Raw genomic sequence first — 13,968 nt, 5'->3', positions numbered from 1 at the left:
GGGATGTAGCTCTGTGGTAGATCACTTTCCTAGCATCCACAAGGCCAGAATTTATTCCTCAGTACTGAAAGGGGGCGGGGGGGGGGACGGGGGGAGCACTCGATAAGAAGGGCTGGGCACAGCGGCTCATTCAGCAATCCCAGCTCACACATAATATCAGTAAGATTACAACTCAACAAAGCAGACAACTCAACAAAACAGCATGGTAGTTCATGCCTGAAATCCCTCCATGGGAGGCATAGATAAGAGGATAATGGTTTGAGACTGGCCCTGAACAAAAATTGGAAGACTACATCTGAAAAATAACTAAAGCAGGTGTAGCTCAAGTGAAGTGCAAGGTCCTGAGTTCAAAAGTTTAAACCTGGTACAGCTATGAGAATGTGTCCAAAACAATATAGAAACAAAGCATTGTTAATGACATTTTGGTGTAGACATAAATACACATATTTTCATAACACACATAAATAACATTATGAAATTATAAATGCTAAAATTCAGGTAAAGAAATAACCTCAACACATTTATTGAGGTCTTACCTCTGTAAGTGCATGCAATTGTCCTTGATGTACACACACACCCATGAACCTGAAAAACAAAACATCTGTTTTAGTAAAGTGAAGACATAAATATAAATCCCATATAGAGAAACTAGCTAGTTAATTACCTGTTAGAAATAACACAGTACTTATAAAGTCCCTTGGGACCTATATAATCCTATAGCTCCTTCAATAAGATGCTGGACTTGCAAACTTGTAAGCTTACAAAAAAGTACCTGCTTGGAGCAGCAGTGATGAGAAGCAATGATGCAATGGTGGAAAGAGTCAGAAGTTTTACAGCCTGGGAGAGAAAAGCTGGAAGTAAGGACACTTGATTCTGGTTTCAGCTCTGCCACCAGCTGACTATATATTCATTAAAAAATAAAAAATAAATTATGGAAGAAGATTGCCATGAGGAAGAAGAGAATGAAAAGAGAAGGAGAAGAAAGAGAAAAAGAGGAAAGAAAAAATGTCACTAGCCTCTTTTGTGTCTGTTTCTTCATTTATGAAGTAGGTTGGTAAGATGACTACTCAGAAGGCTGAGATGTGAGGGTTGTGGCTTGAAATCAGCCTAAGCAGGAAGTCTGTAACACTCATCTCCAATTAACCAGCAAAAAAAAAAAAAAAAAAGGAAGTGGAGGTGTGGTAGAATGCTCGTCTTGAGCTAAAAGGCTCAAGGCTCAGTATCTAGGTTCAAATCCCAGGACTGGTACAAAAGAAAAAAACTGGCAAAAAAATTGGTGGATGACAAAAAACTCTTCCAAATACATAATTTAAGGGCTAAAGGCATAACTGAAATGGTAGAGCATTTTCCTAGCAAGTACAAAGTCTCAGGTTCAAACCTTGCTACTGCCAAATACATAATATTAAAAAGTAACCAAATAGAACCATAAACTTACATCACTGTTGAATTCTTTTTTCTTTCCTTTTCTTTTCTTCTTCTTCTTTTTTTTTTTTTTTTTTTTTTTTTGTTGGTCATGGGGCTTGAACTATGGGCCTGAAAGCTGTCCCTGAGATCTTCAGCTCAAGGCTAGTGCTCTACCACTTGAGCCACTCTGCCACTTCCAGTTTTCTTGTGGTTTATTGGAGATAAGAGTCTCACGGACTTTTCTGCCCGGGCTGGCTTTGAACTATGATCCTCAGATCTCAGCCTCCTGAGTAACTAGGATTACAGGCATGAGCCATTGGCACTGGCTCACTTCTTTTTTTTTTTTTTTTTTGGTCTGGTCGTGGGGCCTGAACTCTGGGCCTGGGCGCTATCCCTCAGCTCTTCAGCTCAAGGCTAGCGCTCTACCACTTGACTGCCTCACTTCTTAACATAACTTTTCCAAAGGGAGGTGATGACATATAGCAAAAATTTTAATTGCTCTAATAATTCCACTTTTAGGAATTTATCTTACAAATATACTTTATTCTGGTGAGTAAATCTTTTGTCTGAATATTTGTTTCTCATCCTGATTCCTATGTTGAAACTTAGTCCCTAGTATGAAAATATTAAAAGGTGAGGCCTTGGGGCTGGGCAGGTGGCTCAGTGGTAGAGTGCTTGCCTTGCATGAATGAGACCCTGGGTTCAATTCCTCAGCACCACATAAGCAGAAAAAGCCAGAAGTGGGGCTGACGCTCAAGTGGTAGAGCGCTAGCCTTCAACTGAAGAGCTGAGGGACAGCGCCCAGGCCCAGAGTTCAAACCCCACGACCAACAAAACAAAAACAAAAACAATAAAAGGTGAGGCCTTTGGGCAGTAATTAGGCCATAAGGAATCTGCCATCCTGAATGTCATCCAAGCCCTCATAAATGAGGCTGATGGGAGTGTTGCTCCTATAATGTTATGACACAACAATGAGGAACTGTGATGCAGAAAGGTCTGACCAGGTACCAATCTTGGGCTTTCCAGCCTCCAAACCATGGGCAGTAAATTTCTATTTACTTTACAGTTACTCACTGTAAAGTATTGTTATAATAACACAAAAAGGGGGCTGGGAAGGTGGCTCAGTGGTAGAGCGCTTGCTTTGCACGCCTGAGGCCCTGGGTTCGATTCCCTGAGCACCACATAAACAAAAAGAAAAAAGCCGGAAGTGGCGCTGTGGCTCAAGTGGTAAAGTGCTGAGGGACAGCATCCAGTCCCAGAGTTCAGGCCCCATGACTGGCAACAAACAAACAAACAAACAAACAAAAAAGCCTGTGTTTGTAGTGGTGAACCTTTTTCATTCCAACTACATAGGAATTGTAATATTAGGGTCACAGTCCAGGTCAGTCCAGCCATAAATATGAAATATTATTTGAAAAAATAACAAAAGCAGCTGGGCACCTGTGGCTCATGCTTGTAATCCTAGCTCCTCAAAAGTTGAAATCTGAGGGGCTGGGAAGGTGGCTCAGTGGTAGAGCGCTTGCCTTGCATGCATGAGGCCCTGGGTTCGATTCCTCAGCACCACATAAGCAAACAGAAAAAAGCTAGAAGTGGCGCTGTGGCTCAAGTGGTAGAGCACTAGCCTTGAGCTGAAGAGCTGAGGGACAGCGCCCAGGCCCAGAGTTCAGGCCCCATGACCGGACCCAAAAAAAAAGTTGAAATCTGAGCATCACAGTTTGAAGCCAGCCTGGGCAGGAAGGTCCATGAGACTCTTACCTCCAATTAATCACCAAAAAGCCAGAAGTGGCACTATGGCTCAAGCGGTAGAGTGCTAGCCTTGAGCTGAAGAGCTGAGGGACAGCACCCAGGCCCAGAGTTCAGGCTCTACAACCGGACCCTTCCCCACCCCCCCCAAAAAAGAAGGAAGTCTCTTTTTTGTGTAATACCTTTGAAGATCAAAGAACAAGGACAAGAAAGGACTGGCTACAAGCGCAAAGCGCAGCAGTAACTGCTGGGAGGGACCATAAATATCCATGCAGGCAGAGTCCAGGCCCCATTCACTCTTCCATGTGCTCACCACACCTAACAGCATCATGTAAATAGCTGGCAAATCCAGTAAATGATTGCTGAGTGAAAAAAGAACGTAACTGGCTAACCTTGCAGCAGTTTTTTTTACAGCAGAGTTTTCTGGACATGCTGTTTCCACATTTCAACTAATATGGTAACCACAGACTATCGCCAAGTGATGGTTTCTGGACTGCCAGTTTCCTAAAAGTTGCCCCAGAGACTTGATGGAAACTTGAGGAAGGAAACAACTGAGGAAATATCTAGGTGGTACTGAAAACAGGGTGCAGGCTCTGATGACTAGTTGAAAATTACCTCTGGCTAGAGACAAGATAGAAAGCAAAATAGTGAGCTGGGCACTGGTGGCTCATGCCTGTAATCCTAGCTACTCAGGAGGCTGAGATCTGAGGATGTGGTTCAAAGTCAGCCCAGGCAGGAAAGACCTTGAGACACTTATCTCCAATAAACCACTAGAAAACTGGAAGTGGCTCTGTGGTTCACGTGGAACAGTGTTTGCCTTGCATACATGAAGGCCTGGTTCGATTCCTCAGCACCACATAAGCAGAAAAAGCGGAAAATGCTTTGTGGCTCAAGTGGTAGAGCGCTAGCCTTGAGCTAAAAAGCTGAGGGACAGTGCCCAGGCTCCATGATTGACAAGAAAAAAAGAAAGAAAAAGAAAGAAAGAAAGAAAGAAAGAAAGACAGAGAAAGAAGAAAAAGAGAGAGAAGGAGAGAGAAAGAAAGATAGAGAAAGAAAGAAAGAAAGAAACAAACAAACAAACAAACAAACAAACAAAGGGAGGAAGGAAGAAAGAAAGGGAGGAAGGTAGGTAGTGGAATACTTAAAAGGGCTCTTAGGGCAGAAAGTGTGGCTCTCACTGAGATGGCACTAGCAAGGTTGTTAACCCCTGCTTTATAAACCAAATTGATTGGAACACAGTTATGGTATGATCTGTGGCCATTTTGTTGTAACAACAGCATTGCTGAATAGTAATTCATTATACACATTGCATGGCTTTCAAGGAGTAAAATATTTACTTTCTAATCCTTAACAGAAAAATCTTGCTGACTCTTGCAGTACAACATCAGGACATATCTATATTCAACAAGGTATCTGATCTTTATAAATCTCTATTTCCTTATCTGAACTACTAGATAAGAAAACTACACTACTCTAGCCAGACATGGTGGCACACACCTTTAATTCAAGCACCCTAAAGTGGCCTAAGCCACTTCCACAAGGAGGAAGGGAAAATTTTTAAAAATATATTCTGAGATATGGATGCCCCACTACAGATGAATGGATCCAAAAATTGTGGTATCTCTATACAAAGGAATATTATGCAGCCATTAGAAAGGACAAAATAATGGCATTCACAGGAAAATGGATGGAACTAGAAAAAAATCATTTTGAGTGAGGTAAGCCAAGAGCAAAGAGACAAACAGCACATGGTCTCCCTGATATATGGATGTTAAATACAAAATGCAAGGAGATATGACAAGGTAAACAGGACTCCAGAAACAAAGGACCTCTACTCATTTTGTCGTATCATTACTAAATGACCCCATACTTTTGACCATATATATGGTATATGTATATGCACACATCTGTGGGAAACTAGGACACAGAATCAGAGGGAAATGGGAAAACATTCAACAGAGGGGCCCATCAGCTGCAGCACTGGATGTTAATGAAAATGAACTAAGCAATTCAAAGGCAGCGATGGGAGGGAGGGAATAAGAGGGATAGAGGGAACAGCTTATACTAAGCAAAAGGAAGAAATGTACATACCACCAGATGTGGAAGACATAGCTATATTGTCAAAGCTCATAGAATTCACAAACTTTATAGACCACAATAATGACAATTTGCCTCATGAAGATTAGAATGTGTTTGTAATTTTAACTAAGTATCACTATCTCACAATACTGTGAAATTTGTGAAATTTATGTAATTACTTGATCCCAATAAAAAATTATTTTAAAAAATACATTCCAAACAATTATTATTCTCACCTCCATCTCTAAAACCATGCCAGCTAGCATTGCTTGTCTCAAGAAGCAAGTACTTTCTTAGTTTGCTGCCTAGGAGTGAAAGTGATGATTCAACTTTAATATTTGCAGTTTCATATTATTTTGTATTTTAGACTAGTGCTTCCCAATATTTTATTTATTTATTTTTTTTTTTTTTGGTCGGTCATGGGGCTTGAACTCTGGGCCTGGGCACTATCTCTCAGCTCTTTAGCTCAAGGCATGTGCTGTACCACTTGAGCCACAGTGCCACTTCTGGTTTACTGGTGGTTAATTGCAGTCTCACTGACTTTCCAGCCCAGGATGTCTTTGAACTATGATCCTCAGATATCAACCTCCTGAGTAGCTAGGATTACAGGCAAGAGCCACCAGCATCCAGCCCAATTTTTATTTTTTAGAGACAATTTTGGCAATCAGGAACTATAGGCATGTACCAAAGTACAAAGCTTGTTTCCCAAATTTCAATTGGAAATATATCAACAAGGGATCTTGTTAAATTCTATACATCAAGGTGGATCTCATGTGATGTTGATGCTGCTGTGAACTAGACATTGAGTAGCAAGGCTCCTTCTAGACAAAAGATAACTCACTACTGTTCTAAAGTTAGTAAGACCAATAGAAGACTCTCAACCTGGTATTACCAGTAAACTACACTTTGACCATATACTTCATTTGAATGACCTTTGAACATTCTCCATGGATTACTATGCTTTTTCCAAACCTTTGTTTTTTCTTGGGATGTCCCTGCCTTGAGTACATCTATCCTCCTTTCTGCATAGTTAGATTCTATCTATCCTCAAAGCCCAATTCAAACACCTACTTCCACTATACAGATTTTACTTTTTTATTTTTTATTTTTTATTTTTTTGTCGGTCGTGGGGCCTGAACTCTGTCTGGGCCTGGGTGCTGTCCTGAGCTCTTCAGTTCAAGGCAAGCACTCTACCACTTGAACCACAGCACCACTTCCGGCTTTTTTTTTTTTGGGGTCCGGTCGTGGGGCTTGAACTCTGGGCCTGGGCGCTGTCCCTCAGCTCTTCAGCTCAAGGCTAGCGCTCTACCACTTGAGCCATAGCTCCACTTCCGGCTTTTTTCTTTTTGCTTATGTGGTGCTGGGGAATTGAACCCAGGGCTTCAGGCATGCAAGGCAAGCGCTCTACCACTGAGCCACCTTCCCAGCCCCCTGGCTTTTTTTTTTTTTTTTTTTTTTTTTTGCTTATGTTGGTGCTGAGGAATTGAACCCAGGACCTCATGCATGACAGGCAATCACTCTACCACTGAGCCACCTTCCCAGCCCCCATTATACAGATTACATTTCCTTCAAATAAAAGTGATTTATCAACTTCTCAATTACCAAGGCACTCCATCTACACTGCTCTTCTACAGCAGCAGCATCATTTCCACCCATCCATCCATCCATCCATCCATCCATCCATCCATCCATCTATCCAACCTGGGACCTTGCAACTTGTAGGCAAGCACTATATCTCTGAACTATACCCCCAGCCTTATTTCTCACCTATCAACTACATTTTATCACATGGCTTATATCTTTTCTACTAAACCATAGCTTTATGGGGTGAGAGAGAGGAGAGACAGACTGGTCTGGAACTTACTTTGTAGCCCAAGCTGGCCAGGCTACAAAACTTGTTCCTTGGCCTCCTCAGTGCCCCATCATGCCCAGCTTAACCCAGTTCTGGCTGCTGTTGCTTCTCCTCCTCTTAAATATTGACCATTCCATGAATTTTTGTGTCATCTTTGCACAGGGACCATGCTTATCTACTCTGCATCAAAGTGAACAATCAATCATAACTTTTTAACAGCAAGATCTCATTTTTCATTCTCTTGCCTAGAATATGACATATTAGCACTTAGTGGGTAAATTAAAAACAAGTGTGGTCATTCAAAGACTTTCAAACACCAAATGTGAGGGGCACTGGTAGTGATGATAATGATGACAATAACATCTAACTCTTAACAATATTTACCATACAGTTATTGTACTAACCTTTTACATTAAATCTTTTAATTCTCATAATAATCAAATTAAGTAGTACTTTTTTTTTTTTTTTTTGCCAGTCGTGGGCCAAGGTGTGTTCCCTGAGCCTCTCCAGGCTAGTGCTCTACCACTTGAATCACAGCACCATTTCTGGCATTTTTGAGTAGTTTATTGGAGATAAGAGTCTCACAGGGACTTTTCTGCCTGGGCTGGCTTGGAACTGAGATCCTCAGATCACAGCCTCCTGAGCAGCTAGGATTACAGGTGTGAGCCACCAATGTCTGTCCTGAAGTAGTACTTTTATTATCTCAAGCACACTAATAAAGAAACTGAATCCCCACATCATATAGCTAATAAGGGCAGAGCCCTTACTCAGAAACAGTGGGTTACTCAGATCTGTACTCTTCAATCATGTGACCTTATGTTTCTATATTGTTATTAAGGATATAAAGATGAGTAAGACACAATTTTTTTCCTTACTAAGCTGTTGGTTATTCAAAAAACTTTTGTAGCAGATCATACAGTACTTGATTAAAGTCCACATTCCTAAGGCATTATTCAAAGTTCTGAATGAGCTGATCCAAGCCTCTCTTATCTCCAATTACATTCACCTTCATCCTCTATATTGGAATTATATAACCTGCCACTCCTAAATCTGTCCTATCCATATTGCTGCTAGGAAACTTCTCTATTTCTGAAATCCATTTTTCTTTTTTCTTTTTTCTGGTCGGTCATGGGGCTTGAACTCTGGGCCTGGGTGCTGTCCCTGACCTCTTCAGCTCAAGACTAGTACTCTACCACTTAAGCCACAGCACCACTTCTGGCTTTTTCTACGTATGTGGTGCTAAGGAATTGAACCCAGGGTCTCATGCATGCAAGGCAAGCACTCTACCAATTGAGCCACCTTCCAAGCCCTGAAATCCATTTTTCTAAGCTCTACCAATTCCTAAAAATATTCAGTTCCAAGTAACAGGATAAAAGTAAGCATTTCATATAAGATTTGATGAGGGCTGGGAATGTGGCTTAGTGGTAGAATGCTTGCCATGCATGAAGCCCTAGGTTCAATTCCTCAGTACCACATAAACAGAAAAAGTTGGAAGTGGCACTGTGGCTCAAGTGGTAGGTAGAGCACTAGCCTTGAGCACAGAGAGGCTCAAGGACCATGCCCAGGCCTTGAGTTCAAGCTCCAGGACTGGGGGTCGGGGACTAGGGGTGGGGGGAACAAAAACAAAAAAGGCTGGGCGCCAGTGGCTCATGCCTGTAATACTAGCTACACTGGAGGCTGAGATCTGAGGATAGTGGTTCAAAGCTAACTGGGCAGGAAAGTCCATGAGACTCTTATCTCCAAGAAACCACAGAAAAATGGAAGTGGCGTTATGGCTCAAGTGATACAAGCACCTGCCTTGATCTGAAGAGCTCAGGGACAGTGCCCAGGCCCAGAGTTCAAGCCCCATGACCAACCAAAAACAAAAACAAAAATTTGAGTGCCAGGAACAGCTACAAATTCAATCATTAATACCAATGATAGCCCTGCAAGACTGACTACAATAATCTCTACTTAAGAGATGTGCAAGTCTGGGAGTTTGGCCTAGTGGTAGAGTGTATGAAGCCCTGGGTTCAATTTCTCGGTACCACAAAAACAGAAAAAGTGGGGAGTAGTGCTGTGGCTTAAGTGGTAGAATACTTACATTGAGCAAAAAAGCTCAGGACAGTGCCCAGGCCCTAAGTTCAAGCCCCAGGACTGGCACAAAAAAAAATTTGACTTTGATCATTTCAATCAATATTAATTTTTCTCTTCCCTATACATTCAGTCTATTTTGAAATCTTAACTGTAGTACTTATCTCTCAGGCCCTGCCTTTTACCTCAAGTTTTATCTAGCTCTTTCACTTAGTTAGAAGACTCTCCAGGGTGGGGATCTTTATGTGGAAGAGGATGTCTACTGTATCACCAAATCACTTATTTCCCAGTGTTGGTTACAGTTGGTTATGACCATAGCACTAAATTCTGACTAGCTGTATATAGGCAGTGATTATGTCATTTCTAAGCCTGACCCGATAAAACCTCAACATTAGTCCCTACATTTGCCCACTTTATCTGTGAGCTGATTTAGAAGATTGAGCAGAAAAATTTGAGGCCTTCTGCTCATCAAAGAGTGCACCTTCCCCCTTCCCCAACCTGCATTAAATGGGGACATAACTAAGAAGCAAGCCTATGAAGTCAATGAGATTATATGTTATTTACTTCAGTAGTTAGCTCACTTGAACTAAAGTACCATACAGTTGTGTTTCTTTATGCATGTAAAATATTGTCTTGTTGTAAGGCACCGGTGACTCACGCCTGTAATCCTAGCTACTCAGGAGGCTGAGATCTGAGGATTGCAGTTCTAAGCCAGCCCAGGCAGGAAAGTCCATGAGACTTATCTCCAATAAACCACCAGGAAACCGGAAGTGGCGCTGTGGTTCAAGTGGTACAGTGCTCCCCTTGAGCTAAAGAGCTGAGGGACAGCACCCAGGCCCAGGGTTCAAGACCCACGACCAACAAAAATAAATTAATTTTAAAAAATATTATCTTGGGGGCTGGGAAGGTAGATCAGTGGTAGAGTGCATGCCTTGCAAGCATGAGGCCCTGGGTTCGATTCCTCAGCACCACATAAACAGAAAAAGCCGGAAGTGGCGCTGTGGCTCCAGTGGTAGAGCTCTAGCCTTGAGCTGAAGAGCTGAGGGACTGCGCCCAGACCCATGACCGGCAAAAAAAAAAAAAAAAAAAAAAAATATTATCTTGCTTATAGTGCTCAGTAAATATTTACTGAAGTTTAATTTAAAATTCTTATTCTGTGCTTGGTTCAGCAGCACATATACTAAAATTGGAATATACAGAGAAGATTAGCATAGCCTCTTTGCACAGGATGACACATATACTCATGAATTGTTTCATATATATATATATATATTTTTTTTTTTTTTTGGGTCAGTCCTGGAGCTTGAACTCAGGGCCTGAGCACTGTCCTTGAGCCTCTTTGTGCTCAATGCTAGCACTCTACCACTTGAGCCACATTACCACTTCTGGCTTTTTCTGTTTATATGGTACTGAAGAATCAAACCCAGGGCTTCATGCATGCTAGGCAAGCACTCTACCATTAAGCCACATTCCCAGCCCTCATTCCATATTTTTAAATGGTTGAAGCTAGAACAAATCATGTTACATAAAGTAAGCTAGGCTCACAGAGACAAATAGTGAATGTTTTCTCTTATATGTTCAAGCTAGATCTCAAAGTACAACTATTCATGATAACATATACAGGGCTCAATGCATTTATACACAAACAAATTGATTAAAGGAAGGCATACTTAAGGGAAGAATCCGAAGGCATAACTCCTCTGAACTACTAAAATACTGTTTATCAAAAGGAATACTAGGAAATGGAAACATGTTTCTTTGGGGGGAAAGTGGGGAAACACAAGAATAGAGGGAGGAAAGGTGAACAAATATAGTCATTATATTCAATGTACACTATGTAAAAAATGAACCATGTAATTGGAAGGTAGGGACAAGAGGGAGAAAATGGCAGAGAATAAAGGAAGCAGTAACATTGTCAAGAAGCACTGTACTAGGGCTGAGAAGGTGGCTCAGTGGTAGAGTGCTTGCCTCACATGCATGAGGCCATGGGTTTGATTCCTCAGCACCACATAAGCAGAAAAGGCCAGAAGTGGTGCTGTGGCTCAAAGTGGTAGAGCACAAGCTTTGAGCTGTAGAGCTCAGAGACAGTACCACGCCCAGAGTTCAAGCCCCATGACCAACAACAACAACAAAAAAGAAGCACTGTACTCACAACCTAACTTATAGAACTATAGTCCCTATATAATATTAATAATATTTAATTTAAAAAATCTTATTTTGCCAGGCGCTGATGGTTTACACCTGTAATCCTAGCTACTCAGGAGGATAAGATCTGAGGATCATGGTTCAAAGCCAGCCCCGGCAGGAAAGCCCATGAGACTCTTATCTGCAATTAACCATCAGAAAACTAGAAGTGGGGCTGTGGCTCAAGTGGTAGAGCACTCGCCTTGAGCTGAAGAGCTGAGAGACAGTACTCAGGCCCAAAGTAAAGACCCACAACTAAGAAAAAAAATTTTTTTAAATTCTTATTCCTTGTGGCTTAGTGGTAGAGTGCTTGCCTAGTATGCATAAAGCTCTGGGTTAGGTTCCTCAATATCATACAAATAGAAAAAGCCAGAAGTGGTGCTGTGGTTCAAGTGGTAGAGTACTAGCCTTGAGCAAGAATGTCAAGGACAGTGCTTAGGCCCTGAGTTCAAGACCCAGGACAGGCACAAAAAAAAAAAAAAAAAGATTTTTCTTTTTTTTTCTTTTTGGTTGGTCATAGTGCCTGAACTCTGGGCCAAGGCACTGTCCCTCAGCTCTTTAGCTAGGACCCTGCCACTTGAGCTACAGCGCCACTTCTGGTTTTTTCTTTGTATGTGGCGCTGAGGAATCGAACCCAGAGCTTCATGCATGCAAGGCAACCACTCTACCACTAAGCCACCTTCCCAGCCCTAGAACTTTTATATAAAAAGAGAAATTTAGCTTTACTAATATTTAATTATGAGATAATAGTAGCACACACATGGGGATATGCTCAAAAATATTCCCTACCCATGACTAACCAAAAAGAAAAAAATGTTCCCTAAAGGGAAATTACAGTCATAATGACTGCTGGTTCCCAAGAGATACCTTATCCTAATCCCTGGACCTGAAAATGTTATGTTAGAAGGCAAGGGAAGGCCTGGAGATATAGTTTAGGGTAGATCACTTGCCTAACATGTGTGGGACCCTGAGTTTGATCCACAAAAAAGGGGCCAGTGGTTCATGTCTATTATCTTAGCTACCTGGGAGGTTGAGACCTGGTGCACTGAGGTTTGAAGCCAGATTAGGTAGAAAAATCTCTAAGACTCCATCTCCCAGAAAACAGAAAAATGCTAGACTGACAGTATGGATCAAGTAGTAGAGCACCTGACATGAGCAAACAAGTTATATAAGAGCCTGATACCCTGGAGTTCAAGCTCAGGTACTAGCACCAAAAAACCTAAATAAGGGGCTGGGAAGGTGGCTCAGTGGTAGAGTGCTTGCCTTGTATGCATTAGGCCCTGGGTTCAATTCCTCAGTACCACATAAGCAGAAGGAAAAAAAGGCCAGAAGTGGCACTATGGCTCAAGTGGTAGAGCACTAGCCTTGAGGTGAAAAGCTGAGGGACAGCGCCCAGGCCCAGAGTTCAGGCCCCACGACCGGACCCTCCACCCTCCGAAAAAAAAAAAAAACTAAATAAATAACTGCAAAGAAAACAATGAAAATTAAACAGGTAAGTGTGGTAGCACAAATTTATGCCAACTCTTGGGAGTCAGAAACTAGAGGATTTTGAGTTTGAAGCTAACCTGGGCTACATAGCAAGCCACTCCCCAAAATATCTGCCAAAAAAAAAATGAAAGGCAAGAGTGGGCAGAAAGAAAAGAAAAAAGGAAGGAAGGAAAGAAGGAAGTTGCTGGTCAGCTGACTTAAAATAGGAATATTATCTTGGTTTATGAAGGTGGAGTATTGTGATTACCCAAGTCCTTGTAGGAAGAAGACAAAGAGTATCTGAGTGATGCAATATGGGAAAGATTCAACCTGTCATTGCTAGTTTTGAAGATAACAAGGAATGGGAGCAAAAACTAGCAGCTGACAAAGTCCTTACCTTTAAAAAGGACTGTAGCTCTGTGGACACAATGATTTTACCCCGAACAAACCCCATTTCAGATTTCTGGAGCCAAGAGAAAACTAATAATGGGTACATAAAAATTTTTTACTGGGTCACTATCCTGTGTTATAATGTTCACAGATGTAAGATAGGCTTTAGGCTTATACTCTGTATAAACAGGCACAAGGAAAGTAACATTAACATGTTCCTTTGTGGCATCCATATTCAGCTAGTCAAATATTTATTGAACTAACAATTCTATATAAAGCTCAGAGGCAAATATTTAAATTGAAATGTTGACCATCCCCAAAAGTTTATTATCTAAACAAAGATAAAAGGAAAGGTGAAACAGCAATCTAAAATATATCTAGCTATCTTCATTCTCATTTGAAAAAATAAACTAACCAACAACCAAACATATAGACAACACTACCACTGTTAGACATGGATCTCCTCAAGACTAAAGAACAACACTTAATAAGAAGAGTTCTGTGACCATTATATCAAAGGTGTTAATAAAATGATCATTACTGCTTGCCTAACAAGGATCTGAAAACTGTGCTACATGCTTTATATGTACTACAAAGGTTGACAAAGGTTGGAAAAGCTATGAGAATTTGAATGCTTAGCTCCAAAGACTATGTTCAATCCTTTGATAAGTAAGGAAGAGGGCTTGGAAGGTGGCTCAGTGGTAGAGTGCTTGCTTTGCATGCATGAGGCCCTAGGTTTGATTCCTCAGCACCATGTAAGTAGGAAAAGCCACAAA

At 41.4% G+C, this 13,968-nt stretch overlaps 1 protein-coding gene, 1 non-coding gene and 1 pseudogene across 5 annotated transcripts in view; 1 reads left to right on the top strand and 2 right to left on the bottom strand.

Moving 5' to 3' along the window:
• Window positions 1-13,968, bottom strand: part of LOC138823620 (dual specificity testis-specific protein kinase 2) — a 117,517-nt gene that overhangs the window by 38,457 nt on the left and 65,092 nt on the right. For all 4 annotated transcript variants that reach the window (XM_070017027.1, XM_070017029.1, XM_070017030.1 and 1 more), the window contains exon 4: window positions 537-585. In XM_070017027.1, the coding sequence (XP_069873128.1) occupies window positions 537-585 (49 nt within the window). The remainder of the gene's footprint in view (window positions 1-536; window positions 586-13,968) is intronic.
• LOC138823684 (U6 spliceosomal RNA) lies at window positions 7,196-7,288 on the bottom strand (annotated as a pseudogene).
• Window positions 10,308-10,414, top strand: LOC138823681 (U6 spliceosomal RNA). Its single transcript, XR_011370867.1, has one exon. It is a non-coding gene; the product is annotated as a U6 spliceosomal RNA (small nuclear RNA).

Source organism: Dipodomys merriami, unplaced genomic scaffold, assembly GCF_024711535.1.
Source record: "Dipodomys merriami isolate MVZ:Mamm:240054 unplaced genomic scaffold, mDipMer1.0.p SCAF_121, whole genome shotgun sequence".
Taxonomy (NCBI): Eukaryota; Metazoa; Chordata; class Mammalia; order Rodentia; family Heteromyidae; genus Dipodomys; species Dipodomys merriami.
The sequence above is the reverse complement of the archived record's forward strand: the minus strand, read 5'-3'. Positions and strand labels throughout refer to the sequence as shown.